Consider the following 22,045-nt stretch of genomic DNA (forward strand, 5'->3'; position numbering starts at 1 on the left):
ATGATAACAATATTAGTTTCCGACTAATTGACTCAAAAAAATGATATCTTACTGTCGCTTTTGGGCTACAGTATTAATAAGTCCAAATTAAACGATGCTTCCATTTTTGCGACTTGCAATTTAATAAATTACACAAGCAAATTTTTTGAATTGTTTAATGTGAGTGCGCGATTAACTGACAAATGCTTTGTTTTAGAATGCAAATGGAAAGATAGTATACATATAAGTAAGTCAAACTGACGAAAACGGAACTGAAGTTCGATATGGGCAAAGATATGATCAAAACATTCAAGATAAAACAGGAAATACGTTCATCAAATTGTGTAACAATGTAGAAAGAAGAAACAGCAACAGAGGCCAATCATTTATGTTATAGCCACAGCAGAGTTTATGAGCCCATCACATACTATATACACTGACAAAGTCATGCATGTAATACCTTAATGTGGAGAACGACGAGGCAGTCGAGCGTTTCGTACATTGAACCCCGCCCACCTGCGTCATAGGGCCTACACACACATACAGTCCATCACTGAAGACGTCGCCCACCATCCACCATGCCGAAGTACAAGGTAACATATTTTGAGAGTGCTGGCCGGGCCGAGTTAACAAGATTGGCTTTGTGTGTAGCAAAGCAGCCATTTGAAGATGTCCGACTGAAGCCCGAGGAATGGGCGTTACAGAAAGAGAGTGAGTATTGGTTATGCAGTCAATGAGATTCTTTCACAACACACGTGTGTGTTCCTTGATATGTACATGTGTATATAGATATGTGTCACCTTATCTGGAACTAAGTCTATCATGATCTGATGCATTTTTATTTATCAAGTTATGTGTCAATATATTGCAGATTTGAACCTTATTATATTATTAAAATATCATTCGACTCGCTCTAGCTATTTGCTGTCATTACATCTCCGTTAGTATGGCGCGCGGTGTCTATTAACGTTACACCACTGTTGTTAGTAGGTTGATTCAAGTTCGTTACAGATCTGCGTGCAGTTTAAATGAGTGATAAAGCCAGTCTGTAAGGGACATACTGAGACACTAAGAATTGACTGCGATGGTAATGGTCCAAGTGAGATAATAAGGGAATTCAATCCGATTAAAGCACGACAGTAATGTCATTTTTTTGCTAAAAATGAAGTAACTGAAGAAAATCATATATGTATTATAGTGGTTATTCCCCAAACCTAAATAATGACAGTGTTTATTAGATAACAGACGTGTCAGCTGACTCTATCGCACGTGAGTATATTTCCGGACTGTCGTTTATATCGGTTGCATTTTAAATACTGAATAATTAAATATTTGAATAAGAACTTAAATACATATTACTCATTTTGAATAGCATCATAAATATTCGCTTGCGTTAATGTTTATATCTTAGAATATTGATGATGTTATATTCATTAATAGAAACATTTATATTTCTTGTTACAATGTACCAATGGAATTGTAGACTGATCTGTAAGATGTTTTTGTTATAACCTGTCCTCTGATGTATTTCATGTAACTTGTTGTGTGATGTATTTTATGTTACTGGTCGTATGCGTTTTGTGATGTACTCCTCGTGAGATGCTATGATAAATATTTCACGCCTTTATTCTATAATTTACGCGCTCTTAATTAGGGATTTCCATTTCGGATGGAAATACCTATTGTTATTGTTATGTTTTTTCTTATTATTATTCTTATTATTATTCTTATTTCCAGAAATCTTGTGGCCACTTTATCTCAAGAACGAACAAAGATGGAACGTTCATATTTCATAACATGATAGAGGACAACAAACTCTAGTTTTTCGAACAAAAATCATGATCGTTTTCTCAACGGTCAAGGTCACAGATCTAAAAATCAGTTTTTTAAAACATTTTTAGAACGACCATAACTTCCTAAGCGTTCGTTGTGCATCATGAACGTTATGTGGATCTTGTAGATCTTGGTCGGGGCTAACTTTTCCCCATGACATGTTTTCAGAGAATATGTCAAGTTAAAAGCCTCGCTATGGGGTCAAATATAGGTCAAAAATAAAAATCACAAAATGAGTTATATTTTTACTTCATCTTAAAGGGCATGTTATAATAGAGGAATACGTAAAAAATTTCAAAGTCGTAGCTTCAAAAATGACGAAGATATGCCACTTTGAAAAATTCGTTTTCCCGCCAAAATTCAAAATTTCCAGCATTTTCCTCAAAACGCTTCTCCTCCTTCATTAAGACACAAACATAGTTGATATTTGGTACATCCATAGTATGTAGCCTTGCCTACAAAAATAACACATATCATTGACCTTGACCTACATTCAAGGCCACAGGGGTCAAATGATCCTGTGGACACTCTATCTCAAGTACGAATAAAGATACAACGTTCATATTTCAGTACGTGACAGAGGACAAAGAACACATGGTATGTGAACAAATTCATGATCGTAATATCAAAGGTCAAGGTCACAGATCTAAAAATCGATTTTTTTAAAACATTTTTAGAACGACGATACCTTCGAAAGCTTTCGTTGTACTGCATGTACGCTTCATCCTTCTTGTAGAGCTAAGTCGGGGCTAACTTTTTTACATGACATGTTATCAGAGAATATCAAGTTTTAAGCCTCGTTATTGGGTCAAATATAGGTCAAAAATAAAAATCATATTTTTTTTAATTTTATGTTAAAATATTAAAGAGCAAGGTCTATTCAAAGTATTCCCAAAGTTTCATGATCATAGCTTCAAAAATGACGAAGATATGCAACTTTGAAAAATGTTCATTTTCTCACCAAAATTCAAACTTTCAAAATATTTACTAAAAATGCTTCTTCTCCTTCATTCAGACACATACAGAGTTAATATTTTGTACATCCATAGAATGTAGCCTTGCCTACAAAAATAACACATATCATTGACCTTGAACTACAATCAAGGCCACAGGGGTCAAATGATCTTGTGGACACTCTTACTTAAGTACGAATAAAGATACAACGTTTATATTTCAGTACGTATTAGAGGACAAGGAACACATGGTATGCGAACAAATTCATGATCGTAATATCAAAGGTCAAGGTCACAGATCTAAAAAAATAGTTTTTTAAAAATGTTTTCCGAACGACGATACCTTCGAAAGCTTTCGTTGTACTGCATGTACGCTTCATCCTTCTTGTAGAGCTAAGTCGGGGCTAACTTTTTTCCGTGACATGTTATCAGAGAATTTCAAGTTCAAAGCCTCGTCATGGGGTCAAATATAGGTCAAAAATGAAAATCTCAAAATGAGATGTTTTTTTTTTAAATATAACAGAGCAAGGTGTATTCAAGGTATTTCCAAAGTTTCACGGTCATAGCATCAAAAATGACGAAGATATACCACTTTGTTATTTTTGTGCGATTGTCAAGTGCTTTCAGTACTCTCAGTACTTTGATTTATATCAAGACATCGAATACACGCTGGTTATACTACATCGATTACTACGCACTCTCAATCTTAAAAGTATGGACAGTTGACACCTCTCCTGCGGTGGGTAAACATCACCTTTTCTTTGGCGTGGCAAACCCAACCGATATAGACACAAAGATAGTTTCAATAAATCGTCCTGGCGTACATAGTAGACGGACTATATTTTACGGACTACATTCGTATACAACCAAGCCCATTGGCTGCCTATATTTATCCATTCCTTCTCTGACGTCATTTCGCACTCTGGGAATCCCACACTACTCAGTCAGCTACTGTAGACTAGCACACGTTCAAAGGGCAATAACCCGTACAGAACATTCAAACTACGTGGAGACTGTCTCCTTACTGTGGTCTTATTGCCCTTATCCACAAACAAGGCACAACTTCCAAACTTACTAGGCATAATAGTCAGCTTCAATATGTCCAGGAACAATTAACTCATTGTATGTTTAAATGTTTGTTTTTCGGTGACCAGTAAGTGATGCAGGCCAATAAACAAGTGAAAGCTACAAAATAAGTTTGTCAGAGAAGGGAAGCAAAGAGAAGCGAAGAGAAACGTTTAAAAGCGATCGTCAGTTCGAGAACATATCTTTGATTATTTTCTTGTTGGAAATCCCGTGTTTTGATCTGCATCAAATCTAGTTGTATCTTGTTATGTAACAAATAATAAGTTTGTGACATTTACATTTAGAAAATAACTATGAATCATGTATCAGTGGTAAAGTGGGGGAACAAAAGAGAAAAATGGAAACTTGGCAGACCTTCGTAACAGTATTAATCGTCAATGTTCACCCTTCTTTGGACTTGCCTCTCTGCTCCCAAGAGAGCCACACTTTTTCTTACTTTCTTCAAGCAGAGAGAAATTTCCTTTTTTGTATGAAAAAAAATAAGAGGCCTAACCCTTTAACACATTGATTACATTTTAATTAAAATGTTATGACTAGGACACCAAATAGTAGTTAAGTAAAGAGACTCACTCCCTTCCTACTCTCCCTCCTCTCCCTTCCTACTCCCTCTCCCCCTCCCTTCCTACTCTCCCTCCCCCTCCCTTCCTACTCTCCCTCTCCCTCTCTTCCTACTCTCCCTCCCCCTCCCTTCCTACTCCACTCCCTTCCCTACTCCCCTCCCTTCCCTTCCTACTCTCCCTCTTATCCCTTCCTAATCTCCCACCTCTCCTTCTACTCTACCTCCCTTCCTACTATCATCCCTTCCTTCCTACTCGCCCTCCCTCTCCCTCCCTTCCTACTCTCTCTCCCACCCTTCCCCTCCCTTACAGTTGCAGTGTTACTATTAATGACAATATTTTGAATGTTTATATACACAGGTGAGCAATAAGGCCCTCTGTACCTATCTTTTTTTATTGACATTTTTCTTTAATGATTATAATCATTTATTTACTTTAAAAAAAAAAGAATTATTATATAAATACTACTCGCATTAGAGTGTGACGTTGCCCAGGGTCACCCCGAGGGAATCACACTGGGTGAATCCGAGGGTGACAGTGATATCCGAGAGGTGACCCTATGCACCGTCACACTCTAATGAATGCAGTTTTAATTTTATATACCGAGAGAAAAAAACATGGCGCGGTCACTATTTCGCACTGTCACACACACTGACACTAGTTCCTATGGCGTTGGGAAGCACCTTTCGATTCATTTAATGTTAAAGCGATTGTGACAGTGTGAAATGAAAAAAACATTGTTTCGACTAATCAGATGACAGGATTTTCACTAGAGTTATAACTCTGATGTATATTTCCTCTGATATGGACTTAATAACATGGCTTTACTGCGTTTTTTTCATTTATTGAATTCATATATTTCAGGTACTCCACAGGGCATGCTCCCAATACTGGAAGTTGACGAACATATTATTTGTCAGTCTGGCGCCATGGTCCGCTACATCGCCCGGGAATACGGTATGTGACAACAGTATGCATATGGTGTCACGGTATGTGACAACAGTATGGTGTCACAATACGTCACTTGGAGACGTGGCATGTCACTATAGTATGATGCCAAGTAACTTCGCTCGGAGACGTGGTATGTCAGTGTAGTACGTTACGTCACTCGGAGACGTGGTATGTCAGTGTAGTACGATTTCACGTTACGTCACTCGGAGACGTTGTATGACCGTGTAGTATGATGTCATGTAACGACGCTCGGAGACGTGGTATGACACTATAGTATGATGCCAAGTAACTTCGCTCGGAGACGTGGTATAACACTATAGTATGATGCCAAGTAACTTCGCTCGGAGACGTGGTATGACATTGTAGCATGATGTCATGTAACGACGCTCGGAGACGTGGTATGACACTGTAGTATGATGTCATGCAACTTCGCTCTAAGACGTGGTATGCCAGTGTAGCATAATGTGACGTTACGTCACTCGGAAACATGGTACAATTGTATGACCGTGAAGTATGATGTCACGTTACGACGCTCGGAGACGTGGTATGACAGTGTAGTATGATGTCATGAAACGTCGCTCGGAGACGTGGTATGACACTTTAGCATGATGTCACATTACGAATCTAAGAGACGAGATATGACATTGTAATATGATGTCACGTTACGACGCTCGGAGACATGGTATGACCTTGTAGTATGATGTCACGTTTCGTCATTCGGAGACGCGGTGTGTCAGTGTAATATGATGTCACGTTACGACGCTCAGAGACGTAGTATGACCGTGAAGTATGATGTGACGTTGCGACGTTCGGAGACGTGGTATGACCGTGTTGTATGATGTGACGTTACGAGGTTCGGAGACGTGGTATGACCGTGTAGTATGATGTTACGTTACGACGCTCAGAGACGTAGTATGACCGTGAAGTAGGATGTGACGTTGCGACGTTCGGAGACGTGGTATGACCGTGTAGTATGATGTCACGTTACGACGCTCGGAGACGTGGTATGACCGTGTAGTATAATGTGACGTTACGACGCTCGGAGACGTGGTATGACCGTGTAATATGATGTCACGTTACGACGCTCGGATACGTGGTATGACCGTGTTGTATGATGTGACGTTACGACGCTCGGAGACGTGGTATGACCGTGTAGTATAATGTGACGTTACGACGCTCGGAGACGTGNGGAGACGTGGTATGACCGTGTTGTATGATGTGACGTTACGACGCTCGGAGACGTGGTATGACCGTGTAGTATAATGTGACGTTACGACGTTCGGAGACGTGGTATGACCGTGTAGTATGATGTGACGTTACGACGCTGGGAGACTTGGTATGACCGTGTTGTATGATGTGACGTTACGACGCTCGGAGACGTGGTATGACCGTGTAAAATGATGTCACGTTACGACGCTCGGAGACGTGTTATGACCGTGTTGTATGATGTCACGTTACGACGCTCGGAGACGTGGTATGACCGTGTAGTATGATGTCATGTTTCAAAGCTCGGAGACGTAGTATGACAGTTTAGTATGATGTCATGTTTCGACGCTCGGAGACGATGTATGTCAGTGAAGTATGATGTCACGTTACGTCGCTCGGACACGTGGTATGGCACTAGCATGATGTCACGTTGCGACGCTCGGAGACATGGTATGACCATGTAGTATGATGTCACGTTACGTCGCTTAGAGACGTGGTATTACAATTTAGTATGATGTCACGTTTCGTCATTCGGAGACGATGTATGTCAGTGAAGTATGATGTCACGTTACGACGCTCTTAGACGTGGTGTGACCGTTAATTATGAAGTCATGTAACGTCGCTCGGAGACGTGGTATGACCATGTAGTATGATGTCACGTTACGTCGCTCGGAGACGTGGAATGACAGTGTAGTATGATGTCACGTTACGTCCCTCGGAGACGTGGTATGACCGTTAATTATGATGTCATGAAACGTCGCTCGGAGACGTGATATGAAACTGTAGCATGATGTCACGTTACGAATCTAAGAGACGAGGTATGACATTGTAATATGATGTGACGTTACGACGCTCGGAGACCTGGTATGACCGTGTTATATGATGTGACGTAACGACGTTCAGAGACGTGGTATGACCGTGAAGTATGATGTGACGTTACGACGTTCGTAGACGTGGTATGTCAGTGTAGTATGATATCACGTGACGTCGCTGGTAGACGTGGTATGACCGTGTAGTATGATGTCACGTTACGACGCTCAGAGACGTGATATGACCGTGTAGTATAATGTAACGTTACGACGCTCGGAGACGTGGTATGACCGTGTAGCATGATGTCACGTTACGACGCTCAGAGACGATGTATGTCAGTGAAGTATGATGTCACGTTACGTCGCTCGGAGACGTGGTATGACTGTGTAATATGATGTGACGTTACGACGCGCGGGGACAAGTCCTGTCATGACATCACCTCATGACATCGACCAAAGCAAAATTCAAACCTTATATTTCAATCAACGTGTGTTTTTACTATAACTGAAACTTGTGAAGTTCATTCAGTTTGTCCCAGGTTCTGGATCTTGTGCAAATCTACGTATTGACGTAATGTAAAAGAATATAGTCTGTCATTGAAGGACCATCACACAACATGATGGTGTACGTTGATAGTTTAATACAGCCAAATTATATAGAAACAAAACACAATTCCATATTTTAAATGTCATATTTAATTTTTTGTTGATGAATCTATAATATATTTTCTGACGCGTCATCCCGGAAGGATAATGTCTAGACGCGGTGCACATGGCTAGGCTCAGCTGCGAGTCTACGGCAGCCATCTTTTTACTAGCTCGAAGTGGAGAGCCGCTGAATTTCGGGGTTCTAGATCTTCTGGAATGTAAAACTGCAGTAATTGAACGTCGAATTAGACAGGAACCAGACGTGGCTTAAAAAGAAGAAACAATTTGATATGACTGTTCGACTGCATTTCATATAAGACAGGACCACATGGATCTATATTGTTTTCAATTTGTACCAAGGGTTGATACTGATACAAGAGGCAGAATGGTTAGCTAGAGGGAATTTCTAGGGAAGTACATAATTTATTGTTTTTGGTTGTTTGAACAACTCCTTGTGTAGCTTCAATGAAAATGTAAAATCTCATCAAGTGGTATCTTCTTCGTTTAAACATGTCAATAGTTATCTCCCTTTACAAAATCATATGCACATGCAATGTTGATTTTGTCAATTTCATAGGCAAATGAAACAGGTTACATTTGTTAGTTGCATTGAGTACAACTTGAGTAGGAATTGAAATATTACATTATGTATATGATATATAAGGGATGAACATGGTAAGCGAAAAAGAATCATTCACCCTCTTGAGGGTGAGAAAGGGGAATATCAACCCTCTGGTTTAGATTAGCTTGTCACCCCCTAGGGGGAGATAGCCTCGTGCCGATTAGCACGTGTACAATTATGACGTCATAAAAATGTGTCACCAGTAATTGTGGCGTCATCAAATGTGAATGACGATATGCATACCCCACATGTGTTTTTGTTTACACTACTGTTGATGGAGTTGTGACTGAACTAGTCGGATGGGAGAAAATTAGTAATCCCTTACCTTAGGGGTGTAACAGAGAAATCTCCAACCCTCAGGTGATTTTTTGGTTGTCTCACCCTCGGCAGACCCTCGGGTAAGACATCGAAAAATCACCTCTCGGGTTGGAAGTTTCTCTGTCACACCCTCAAGGTAGTAAAAGATTCTATTAATCTCAAATCGGTCAAAGTGTGGATACACCTGTCCAGGGTAAGAGAATCCCCTATCTCACCCTCAAGGAGGTGAGATATTATATTATTCCAGCATACTATCTCAATCACAACTCTACTGTCTGTAGTCTGGTATGTTTAATTAGCAATTGATGTCTGACCAAAGCAGGTTGTGACGTCATGAATAATTGTTCTCCTGACGTCGTTGTATTGTTTCTTTCCATTTAGCATTTTAAGGGAGGTCTTTTCCTCCCATTGAATCTATTAGGATTTTTCTGTCACCCCTAGGGTATGACTGATTGCACGCAGAAAGAAACACTACTTTGACGTAACGGGAATAATCAGATATGACCTAATAATCAGCTCTTGACGGGAGAGCTTGTATGCAAATCAGGATAACAAAGAGATTACAAATACTGAAAAGTGATGTTTTTAAACATAGTATTGGACTGATGGGAGAAAAACAATCATGCTCTACCTTGAACGAGAAAAACAATAATTCTCTTACCTTAGGCGAGAAATCTCCAACCCTAGGGGTTGTTATTTGGTTGTCAAACCATCGACAGAGCCTCGCATAAGACACCCAAAGAAATCATCCCTTGGGATGGAGATTTCTCTGTCACACCCTTAAGGATGTACTCTTCTGAGGTTTCAATCACGTTTAAGTCTCGTTTCGATCTGGTGTAATTGGTTTTTGTAATATTTAACAAATTATGATCAAGTTTATTAGCAAACACGCATCTGAAAAATATGTCAAAAAACTAAATGCCTGTTGTTTGTAGAACTTCTTTTACAAGAATTTAAAAAAATGACCAATTCGGCGGCAATTTTTAAAAATGTGTATTAATGTGTATTACTTGCACTTCAAAAAAGGCCAAAATTTCACCTTTTTTGACACTAGATTGATCACTTAAATTGTCATTGTGTCGCCATTTTTGATTATAGCAGGTTCAATTTTGCTGTACATTTTTATAATGTTCAATATGATAAAAATAATAGGCAACAAACAGGAAAATTATACATTATTGATATTTATTTTACACTTTTTACATAACTGAAGCACTTTTGTTTTTTAATCCCGAAAAAGGTAAAGAATAACACAAATGATAAAGGGACAAAAAAAAGCACACTGACCCCCCATGTTTGTAGATGTTTTAGAAAGAGAAACAAATTTTCATTTAATTCATTAAATATTAAAAAAACGTTTAATACCAGAACTTTTTATATCAGGCGTTTAATCTGCAAAAAATGGTAAAAAATTAGCATTTTTTATTAAAAAATAGGGGGAAGGGGTAACTAAAATCGGCTTTCTGAGTTAAAAGAATAAGATTTAGACATTTTACTTTCATAATTCAAAAGAAAATAATATTTTCATCAATTCTACAAACATTCATACATATCTGATAACAAACTTGGAAGATTGTATGAATTTGTTCTGCAAATGGTGAAAACCCAAAAAATCACCTAAAATCCCATGTTTTGTTAAATTGGTATCTTTGACCGATCATAACACAAAAACGAACACACCGACATATATTATTTTTTGCATTTTCTACTATGCCATTAACTCCTTTTTCCAAAAATCCATATAAGAAAAAAAGTTTAATACAGGAATTTTTGACTTCTCAGAGGTGTACATCCTTAAAGTATGGGAATATTGTATTGATCATACGTAAGGAAGTGAACAAGTGAAGGGTAACATGTAAAGGTTATTGCATGGTTTTCGAGTAATAAGGGATTTATTACACCCGAGCGAAGCGAGGGTGTAATAAGTCCCGAGTGACGAGAAATCATGCAATAACTGGCTTACTGCATGCTTCCCAACTCGAACAAAACAGAAAAGTTGAGTAAAAAATGTTCACCTGGACAATCTTTTTACCTACCCTACACTGCAGATAATTTACATGTACCTATGTGAGTGAGTACTAATCATAACCAGGTAAGATTCTCAATAGCCCAGTCTGAGTGTATCCTTCATAATGGATACAAGTGTTTTTGGATTACTATCCAGGTCCAGTGTCAGGGAAGGTAAGGAGTGTCTGTTCAAAATACGGGAAACAATGTTGAATTTCTGACTACATTTTCAGTTTAATTTTCAAGATGTGGCAAAGGTACAGGATACTGAAACCATTTTCATACATACAATGAAAGGGTTTATCAATCCCTAAGGTATTCCAGTTCTTTCAATGAATGGTATATTTGAATGTGCAATTTTATATAAAGGAACAGCTCCTTAAGATTATAAACTTTTCCGGGAAATGCTTATCCTCTCACGTGATAAGGAAATCTGTTTGGGTTTTTCAATCATGAAATTACCATTTTTAACTTTCATTTTTTCCCCTTATTTGGAATGTGTCAACTAAGTTTATCCTCTACTGTATTGACTTCATCGTTACTCACTGATTGATTATCTACCCTTTCTTACAGCATTTGTGGCCACAGTCCACGGGGCACACCCCCTTTCATGGTCATGTAATCATGATTGGCCTTGAAAGGGGATTATGTGTGCAGTGGACTGTGGTAGCAAGTGATTTATTGCCCACATTTTTCCATTGTGAGAGGTGGGAAGTATGCAGTAACTATGTAAAAAGAACAATAGTTCATTGTTATAATAACGTAATCGGTTAGATGCCGTGTACATTTTAATCCTTGTTTACTATAAACTGGCACAGACCGGTTCCATCTCAACTGGGATGACTCGGTATGAGATAATAAATCGTGTTTGTGTGTACTTTTCCAGGACTGTATGGTAACGGCAATACGGAGAACACTGAAGTAGACGTCATCTTAGAAACCACCGAGGATTTTGTCAAAGATCTTATCAAGTTTTTTTACGAAAAGGACCCGGACAAGAAAGTATGTTCTTATCTTTAGTAAAAACGTTTTTTGTGTTGGCATTTTTTACATGGATAGGCATTGATTGTTTGTGATGACCTACAGATCTGCATTAACTTTGAAGTTTATCTGCATTGATTTGCGTTATATGTGAACATTATCTACATTGATTAGTGCTTTATGTAACTGTACCTACATTGATTAGCGTTTTATGTGAAAATATCAATATTGATTAACGTTACGTATATGTAAAAATATCTACATTGATTAGCGTTATATGTGAAAACATCTTAATTTGTTATGAGATCCATGTTGCGTATGTGAAAATATCTGCTATTTGCGTTCTATGTGAAATTGTCTATACTAATTAGCGATGTTTATGAAAATTCCTCAATATACGGTTCATTAACTATATTGGCAGAGATATCAAAACAATGGCAGCTTTTCTGTTTCTATTTTAATCGTATTTATATACGTATTAAACAGTTTATGTAAGTTATTTCCGACGAGTTGAAGCAAAGTTCATGTTTATCATCTGTTAATGGGAACTTTACATTAGCGTATCTTTATGGCTTAATTTTATTTAATTTCAGACTGAAGCTATAAAGAATTTCTTTGACACAACGTTACCGAAATTTGTGGCGATTTATTATGAGATTCTGTGTAACAACAATGGCGGCAACGGCTGGATGGTTGGATCGACTGTAAGCCAGTTTATTATACATAATACTTCGCTAACCACGTGATGCCCTTTGATTCGTCTTTAATAATACAGAACTAGCTTCTGAGTAATGTTTATTGGCCAATGGGTACCCTTGTTTGTGCATATATTGTTTGGCATCATTATTCCCATCATAGAGATATTGTCTTGAATAAATTTACAAAGATTTTACATTAGGAATGTGTATTGCATACACATTTTGATTACGCCTTACAAAACAAGGACCCTATCTCGCTAAAAGGTGTATCACATAAAGAGTTTAGAGTAACCGTTCCTTTTCGCTGTATTCTACATATGTTTCAGAACACTTAAGGCATGGGTTTCTTAGTCCTTTTCTTAACCGTAGTACCACTGATAAATCCTAACGAAACAGCCCTTTCGCACAGAAAAAAACTGTGTTGCTTTCTGCATCTTTACACCAAATTTTCAAATATGTGCTTCTCTTCTTGGTATGTTCCCGATTACGTGTTCACAGCTGTGCGGCGCGTATGAATGTATCTTGTTTAGCCAGTGGTTCATATTGCGTACAAACAATTTCTATTTAATTTTATTAAAAACGGTATGGTCTTATTATGTATTTCCAGGTGACGATCGCTGATCTTTATGTATTCAGCATTTTTGATGGAATCAAAAGTTTTTACGGCGATGACGCGGTAAAGGCCTATACCGGAAACGAGAAACTAGAGGCGCATTGCAAAAGGGTAACGGAAATTCCGGAAATCAAGAATTGGCTGCAGAGACGACCAAAGGAATAATAATACAACTGTTAAAGGACTCGTAAGGAATCAGAAAATATAATATCTAGCTGTACATTGTAGTGTGTATCGCTACCATTGTATGAGGAATAACTCCAGAGATCCGACTGTATCCAAGTTGTGTCTTTTCAATTTTACTCGGTCAAATAAAACATACCTTAACCCTGGGTCGAACAAATAATAATCAGGTATTATAATTTTATGTAAATACGCACGAATTCATGATTGATCTCAGCATCCTTTGATGGGGTCTAAATGGACGTCATGGCAATATCGTGCAGAACATATTTTCTTAGTTTGACTTTCTCTATGTACAAAGTTTTCGGAAAAATACCTCGTTTCTTCGTACAGTTACAGTCCCCGAGGATGGCTGAACTCTGCTGGTGGACTATCAGTCCCCGAGGATGGCTGAACTATGTTGGTGGACTATCAGTCCCCGAGGAAAGCCGAGCTCTGCTGGCGGACTATCAGTCCCCAGGGATGGCCGAGCTCTGCTGGTGATCTATCAGTCCCCGAGGATAGCCGAGCTCTGCTGGTGGACTGTCAGTCCCCGTGGATGGCCGAGCTCTGCTGGTGGACTGTCAGTCCCCGTGGATGGCTGAGCTTTGCTGGTAGACTATCAGTCCTCGAGGATGGCCGAGCTCTGCTGGTGGGCTATCAGTCCCTGAGGATGGCTGAGCTCTGATGGTGGACTGTCAGTCCCCGTGGATGGCCGAGCTCTGCTGGTGGGCTATCAGTCCCCAAGGAAGGCCGAGCTCTGCTGGTAGACTATCAGTCCCCGAGGATGGCCGTAGCGCTACGTTAAAACAGCGATACTCCGTACATCGATTTCAGTTTAAATATACTGTAGACTATCTGTTATAGCTAAAAGTTGTGAATTCGTTAAAGTATTTGTATAGTCATATTTCCCTCAGACGGTCTGTCCAAGCCATATCAATGTCCTTCGTTTGTCCAGAAATACACATTTCACATTGAAAAAATATTCATGCTAATCATATCTACCAGCGGCAAATACCTACAGTCGAGTTTGAGCAGTGAAGCTTCTTCAGATGTAATGTTTTTATATGTTTAATTATGGTGGCTCACTCCACAACAAAATATCATGCGTTGTTACTGTAACGATGGTAGCATATAAAACGTCATATCATATCCGGTGCGAGAGCAGTTCAAATGATACTTCGTTATCGCCTTCACCTTATCATAATGTTAAAAACTTGTGTACGTAAATTGCCTTAGTTTCTTTCGAGTAGATCAGTTTGAAATGTTCGACACGAATGTGTGTGTAAAAGGTTTGTAAATAGGTAGTTTGTCTCAACTTAGATTCATTCTGGCAGCAATCTTCGAAACTGAAGACATCGATACATATAAATTGATTTTGCGCTGTTGATTCCACTTAAAACATGTGTAGTTAGTTATCCTTTGATGTATTTCAGCCATTTCTGTTTCTGGATCCTTTAAGTTTATTCTTTTGTACTAAAGAGTTTGGTTTCGTTTACGCTCTCAGTTCTTTAAAATTATTAACCATTGCTCTTTGAATTCTTTGAATCATATTATTCTGTTCTTGCGTTAATTAAATTATTTCTGAAACTTCTTCAGCTAACGGACATATTCATGGTTTCTGCAGTTTATTTTCACTGGCCTCAACATTTGATCTACATTCTAAAATGTTATTTAATGTTGTTCACGGCATTTCAGGATTGTTTTTTTTTCATTATTGATAGATATTCCTTGACACGTGACAATATTGTGCAGCAAAATGTCCGAACAACATTAAGTTAAAATATTCTGAAGATGTGTGGCATCTACTGATAAATACCAATGAAAATAAATGTTCAATACTGTCAAAACTAAATAAACTGTACATGATTGGTGGTAGGGTGTTGCAGTGGATAACGCATTCGCTTACCACCAAGACGGTCAGATCTCGATTCCCCGATCCCCCGGACATGAAGGTAAGGTCACCTGTCCGACGTGGGTATTCTCCGGGTACAACGGTGTCCACCCATATAAAGACACTCTGCCATCTGGAGCACCATACATATATAATTCATAATAATAATAACTCGAGGTTCTTACATACCGCTTTGTTCGTAGGTCGTCTCAAAGCGGTTCACAAATTAGCATCCTTGGTTATAGGGCCTTTGCAACCAGCCAATACTTTTCTCAACACCCGGGAAGCATACAGCCGGAGCTGCCATTTCGGCACCAACAGCGAGCATTCAACAATTCTAGCACTGCCCAACCACGTACTCTTTTACAGCTGAGTAGACTGGAACAAGCGGCGGAGGAAAGTATCTTGCTCAAAGATACAACACAGTGCAGTGCCGTGACTCGAACCCGCAACCCTTCGGTCAAGAGCCCGGCGTCTTACCACTAGACTACCGTGCCTCCTATATCTTATATATATCTTTTCATAAAAAGCTCACCCAAATAGATGTAAGTTTGAAAGATTGTAAGAGACAAAGGACGAAACATAACAGAACAAAATAATGCAATATTCTAAAATGTGTCTATCTTTATATAAAATTGAAAAAAAAAGCTTATTGGTTATGATGACAAAACGTGAATAGGAAAGATGGTGGTCTTAATTTTCCCAAACACACACACACACACACACACACTGACATTCAACTTTCGAAATAAATGACGTTTTTGAGAATTTCCCCCTACAACATTGCAAGTATTCTACATTACACAGCGTATTCACAGCCATAACATACCATCACGAATAGAAATGAATCATGTCTCTCGAGTGATTTGCTTATGATAATGAAATGTACAGACTTTCACGGGAATAATGAGACTTCTATTGTTTGACTCTGTCCAAAGAACAACCTAGAACCATGATTTCGGTCTATCCTTTATCCAAGCAGCTATCCTAGGTCGAGATTCTATGCTCTTTTTGAATTCCCTTAAGTCATCCCATTTTGCCATAGTTGCTGGAAAAGCGCCTGCAATGTTTTCAATGACAGTGAAGATTTTGACATCGGCTATAGAAAGCTTAAACAGAAAAAAAAAGAAGTATAGTGAGATGTGTTGATCATCTTTAGGGTTTGTACAAAACTTTCATCATACCGAGACCAAGACAGGAAACAACAAGAATAATTTTACAATCAGTAGTCCATAACATAATATATTTTGTCTAGAAACAAGCTCTTAGGAAAATAATGAATATGTTAAAGGGTCAAATTCTGATTATATTGTTATCAACAAGTTGACATCAACCTTCAACTACGTCACAATACAAGCACATTTATATAGAACATGTTTCGTCACTGTCCATGTAGCGTTGGATTAAGAAAGGTTTACGGGGTTTCTCTTATTCGTTATCTATCATGGCACTAATACCTTTGTTCCGACGAAAAACCCATTACCTCCTGCTTTGAGTTCCCTTGTTAGTACTTTCATGTAACCAGGTAAATCTTCGGCCTCAACCGTTTTCATTTTCCCGGCCTGAAAAGTTATTTGATAATTCATTTGGTTTGTTTTTATTATTGAAAGTCGTTTTTCATCCCTTTTTTCGCGACTTCCACGGATATTTTTATCAAATTGCTTTTTATCCTAATATTTCTCGCACTGGGTATATTATAGAGGTATTTCCATAGTATGGTTACACATATTTGACTAGAGAAGCTTGCGTTCTCGTGATACATAACACATTCCCAACTTCCTGACTGAGGGACAAATGTTTCTGGCAATACCATCAGACGTTAAATAACTCTTTTATTACATGATTACTTATACTATCAAATATTTTCTTCATAAAAGTTTAAACTTTATTGACTCATTTGCTATTTGATGAGAAGGCTTTGTTGAGGTTGACAACAGATACAGTACGATTTGAAATTCCTCAACAGATAAATATGTTAAAAATCTTCTGCAAAAGCAAAACCCTTTCCTTAATAAGAGAACGACTGCATATACACAACAAAGCAGTCAATGATTGGAATAAACGACGTTTTGGGAAATCGCATTGTGACTATCACGTGATCGTACGTATTATCAGTTATGTGGACGTGTAATACACGTGATATTGCGTGGTTACGTGACCATTTATCTGTTCAATGTAACACAGTTTTTTAAAAGCAATGTAGCACAGATATCCGTACTTGCCTTCAGAACGGGGTCCTTCTCCAAAAGTGTTGGTACAAGTATCTTGTCCACTAAATCATCTATCATGTTCATGACCAAGTCGATTCTGTACTGCTCCGTGATATTGTCACTGTACATACCTATTAAAATTGTTTCGTTAACAGCATCGTTTACGACATAGTCATTTTAGAGTCGAATCTGATCCATATAGGGTAAATGTAAAATCGTTGAAAGCCAGAACAGAAAAGTATATGTCTGCCACTGACATTCGGTTTTACTTATGACGACACAATTTTTAAACGATATCGACATAATCTGTAATTGAAAGTCAACACAAACACTTTTAGAAGGGACGTTTTCTTTATCAAGAGGAGATACAATGTAAATATCTGAAACGATAATCAAAGGTAACCTTTAGAACTTTGTATCTCGATTCTTTCTTTTTATCCAAATTGAGTTTAAATATTTGACTAAGGTTTGACACGGTCAATACATTCAAAACTGAAAAATTATTACTAATGTAGCAGGAATACATTTAGTGTGCTTACCAAATTTCCTACCAAGGTATCTGAGGATGGCCGATGACTGACTGAGAACGGTTCCGTCTTCCAGCTCCAGGATGGGAAGGGTGTGTGTAGGCGTGGCTGTAAGTCATCAACAAAGACAGGTTACTACTTATATCCAATACCATAGGTTTTGACACGACGCCATTATGACTGTGACAAGTACCGTACGTACATTTTACCTCGCAAAGAATGAACAATTATAACGAGATACATTCTTACAGTATTTGTTATAGTTAACATAACAAAATTATTTTTATATTGGACACAAAGGATTACTGTTTACCTTCTTTTTAGAAAGCAAGATATCGGGAATATATTAGGGTTGTGAGTCGTTCACATGCACCTTACATATTCCTTCATCTGTAACATGTATAAATAATGGGTTTAACTGTAAGTAAGAAACACTAGCAGAGAATGATCTAGTGTTTTGGTCGCCAGAAGGACAGGGACCCTGAACAAAGTTGTAATGAAAAAAGATGTTCACTGAATTTGATAGTCTCAGTGTCCATCTATGCATTCAGTGCTACGTCTACCTCAACATGAACAATGTAAAATTTACAGATATCTATGAAAACTGTTGATGAAAATGAACAGTCAGTGGAGCGTTTTTCTTGTACATGTGTTTATTCCAAGTTAAATACAGAAAACACACCCTATTTTATGTTGTACGTTTGTGCCTATTATTGAAAATCACCCACCATGATGTCAGAACTATTACGACCAAGAACTGATGACGACGGCGAGGTCGAAATGACGACGTTGAAGCCTTGAAAATGGTCACACACAAAAAATTGTTGCAAATACTCAGATATGTTCTAGGTAATGGAGGAGATACTAAATGTGTTTCCATTTTCATATTATAATAACGAAACCCACTCCAAGTCTTCAGTTGAGTTCAGTTTAAACAGTATATTGATAAACTGGCACCTCTACAATTTATAAGACACATACAATATCAATGTGAAACAAGTGAAGATTCTTCGATATCTCGTTTTAACTTAACTTCGTAAAAAGAAAAACATCTAGAGTCATTTAATGTAACGTGTTTTAGACCATACGCGTGTGTAGGCTACACTACATGAACTCATGTGTTATTTTGATTGATATATTTAATTAAATTAATATTACTACTGCTCAGGATATCTTTGCCACTACACTTATAGGCAACTAATTTAATTTCCTATGCCTACATTTGTAGTTCTATTTACGTCCTGATGTATTTGATTAGACGATATTGCTTAAACACATTTTAGTTCGTTTTAACTTCCCACGGCCAAAGTATTAAACAACCACATTTTTCTGACGCCTGTCGTGTACCACCTTTATCTTGTATTTATTAAAAAAAAAAAACAGCAGGGTAACTGATTAGCTCCTAATGCATAATTCTAGAGTAGAGACGTAGTTATATTAATAGAAGTTATTGTGTTTCCAGTTGAATAATCGTATATGACATTACTACTAAGTTGGTTACTGTAGAATAGTGGATGTTTTCTGTGCTGTCTACTGACTACAGTAAGTGTAAGCGTTACATGGCCTGTCTTTACATCATTATGGTGACTAGTATGTCACATTTGCTACCTTATGTTGTTTACCTATTTTGTCAATTGTTTATATTGAATATATATTATAACGTCGCTCGAGGAAGACATACATATACCAAAAATAGCTCATTGCACGCTGAAAGTAGTGTATTACAATAAACGCCAGTTCATATAAGGACAATACGTTAAAATGATCGGTCTTTTTAAACAAATATTTGTTCCACAGGATCAAATTTCTCTTTTGCCATTTTGTATGAATCACATCACTAAACCCGTGTTCCCTAAGTCACTCAAGAGTGTTTACCTTTAAACAAAAACCTTTAAATTCGTGTATAATTCGAACGAGTTATTTTGGACAAGCATCGATGAAATATATTTTCTAAACCTATCCAGTTATTGATTTCCATTTTGATAAATGATATTTGACATTCCCAGGAAATAATACCTCAATGGCAACAAATCCATAACACAAATTCAAGATCGATAAAAATATAGCAAAATATTTATAAAGGAAAGATTGTAACGGACAAAGTACAAGGGGAAAACCACAAGGTGTCCAGGAGGGTAATCCGGAATAAAGACGGAATTGTCGATATTCGGTCCATGACACTCCTCTTAAACTTGACCCATGCATCAAGTGTCAGGACAACGGTATATATACATGTATATACCGTTGGCATCTTGCGCAAGAATAGGTCCTCTACATCAGCGTTCCTTGTTCGCGATGCTCTCAGCTTAATTGCTGCCTTCGGCTGTCTTTAGCCGAGGGGACTATTGGTTTTATATAATAGCTATATTTTTAATTATAGTATATCAATTCTATCTTCTTGTAATATGATGTATATGTACATGTAACTGTTCTGTTTCACTGTGTCTTGAAAAAGGAGCGGATCGCTCCGAAAATTTGACAACCTAAACTTGTCCACACTATTGGAATTACTTCTTTGCCCCACACACACATATATATATATATATATATACATGTATGACAACCATTAGACTCATCCTTGATAGCCAGGGGTTACGCTCACTTTCGCTCTCTACATCCCTGGAATATGTCATAGCAAAATTGAACGCTCAGTGTGCGCCACCTTGTTGATCCTTTGATATACATTAAAAGAATCTCGCGGTCATGTATTGGTAAAAAATGACAGACTTTGAAGTCGAGCGTGTCTCCTTTGTAATCTTCAAATGACAGGCATCATCCTAGCTATTGGTCAGGTGGGTTTTTTACCCGAGACCAATCAAACAGCTATCTTCGTGCCTTCAATTTTGCTATGACATATTCCAGGGGTGCAGAGCGCGTAACCCCAGAACATCGAGGATGCATTAGACTGTAATAAATATACATCATGTCATACTGGAGTCGTATAAATTAGCATTTTATCTGAGGATATCCACTCTGATGCGTCCACGTGTACTAACGTGCTCTCGAATGCCGGATTTACGATGTGAATAATTAACCAACACGTCAATAAACCTTCATGGTTGTTAGGTGTATTTGTTTACATGGTGCAAATAACGCTACACGATTGCTGCTATCCACGAATGTTTACCTTTAATTACTATGTATGTCTGTATACAAGGCTGTGACAACGAAGTACACAGTTGTATGAACTTACATTCTTTCATTGTTGCCCATTGCTGTTTGGTGATACGGATGTCCTCGAACGGCACCCCAGCCTCCACGAGTACCATCCGGATACCTTCCGCCCTACCACGGCCATTGAAATAGGTGACCTTCCATGGTTTTAGAGGCATGTTACTTGCAGGCCTTGAAACAATGCAACAGAGCTAATTTACGGGTCGTCAACCTCTGTGTCGTCTACCCGTACTCTCCTTTTCATGCACAGATACGATACTCCACTTATAATGTATCAAGGCCTCTTTGATATCTGAATAGCCGGTAGAGAAGCATGATGGTGTCCTTGTGGGTCCCCCTTCACCGACTGAATTACGGTTGCGCGCGCACGGTGACGGTTTACATATATGATATTGGCTTGCTGAAAGGTTTCTACCCAGGTACAAGTAGGCAACTGATTTTCCTGGTTGATAGACAGGTGGTGGAGCAATCCCTAAACTTCCCAGGGACCTAGCTTGAGTGTCGAATGTTTTGAATGACAAAATGGCTTTCATAGATACTGGCAGATTTCACATCACTAGTGCTACTAAATTCTGACTATCCTCGTAATATGGTAGTATAACCCAACCATGCTGACTATACTCGTACAATGCTGACTATAAACCAACAATGCTGACTTTTTACTGAAATTCACTTTAATTTACCACGGTTGGGTTATACTCAGCATTGTCGTTTAAAAGTCAGAACGGTTGGATTAAAGTCAGCACGGTCCGATAAGTCAGCACTGTCGGATTAAAGTCAGCATAAAGATTTTACCTGTGTTCATTGATCAGCGCGC

General features: G+C 38.2%; 2 protein-coding genes across 3 annotated transcripts in view; one reads left to right on the forward strand and one right to left on the reverse strand.

Moving 5' to 3' along the window:
- The window catches only part of LOC110455047, a 32,812-nt gene extending 19,202 nt beyond the window's left edge, over positions 1 to 13,610 (forward strand). The window contains exons 8-12 of the mRNA XM_021504993.1: positions 539 to 690; positions 5,273 to 5,365; positions 11,856 to 11,971; positions 12,544 to 12,654; positions 13,256 to 13,610. Of these exons, the coding sequence (XP_021360668.1) occupies positions 539 to 690; positions 5,273 to 5,365; positions 11,856 to 11,971; positions 12,544 to 12,654; positions 13,256 to 13,426 (643 nt within the window). The 3' untranslated portion in view covers positions 13,427 to 13,610. The remainder of the gene's footprint in view (positions 1 to 538; positions 691 to 5,272; positions 5,366 to 11,855; positions 11,972 to 12,543; positions 12,655 to 13,255) is intronic.
- A 2,312-nt stretch (positions 13,611 to 15,922) lies between these two features.
- LOC110454932 (glutathione S-transferase 1-like) lies at positions 15,923 to 21,737 on the reverse strand. Of its 2 annotated transcripts, none has more exons than XM_021504787.1 (5): positions 21,248 to 21,735; positions 18,067 to 18,162; positions 17,540 to 17,658; positions 16,775 to 16,879; positions 15,923 to 16,426 (listed from the first exon to the last, which is right to left on the reverse strand). In XM_021504787.1, the coding sequence occupies exons 1-5, from the start codon at positions 21,384 to 21,386 to the stop codon at positions 16,262 to 16,264; spliced, it is 624 nt and encodes a 207-aa protein (XP_021360462.1). In that variant the 5' UTR covers positions 21,387 to 21,735; the 3' UTR covers positions 15,923 to 16,261. The 2 variants fall into 2 exon arrangements, with proteins under 2 accessions (XP_021360462.1, XP_021360547.1); XM_021504872.1 differs by having other exon boundaries at positions 16,277 to 16,426; positions 16,801 to 16,879; positions 21,248 to 21,737.
- Between the last annotated feature and the right edge of the window lie 308 nt (positions 21,738 to 22,045).

This window comes from Mizuhopecten yessoensis, unplaced genomic scaffold (genome assembly GCF_002113885.1).
Source record: "Mizuhopecten yessoensis strain PY_sf001 unplaced genomic scaffold, ASM211388v2 scaffold103, whole genome shotgun sequence".
Classification (NCBI taxonomy): domain Eukaryota; kingdom Metazoa; phylum Mollusca; class Bivalvia; order Pectinida; family Pectinidae; genus Mizuhopecten; species Mizuhopecten yessoensis.

Bases quoted from the DNA above. Each gene is read 5' to 3' on its own strand.
- LOC110454932 (XM_021504787.1), bottom strand. From the start codon at position 21,386: ATGCCTCTAAAACCATGGAAGGTCACCTATTTCAATGGCCGTGGTAGG. The intron at 16,880-17,539 runs GCAAGTACGGAT...ATAACTTTTCAG, and splicing joins AGAAGGACCCCGTTCTGAAG to GCCGGGAAAATGAAAACGGT. The intron at 16,427-16,774 runs GTATTAGTGCCA...TTTCTGTTTAAG, and splicing joins GGTTTTTCGTCGGAACAAAG to CTTTCTATAGCCGATGTCAA.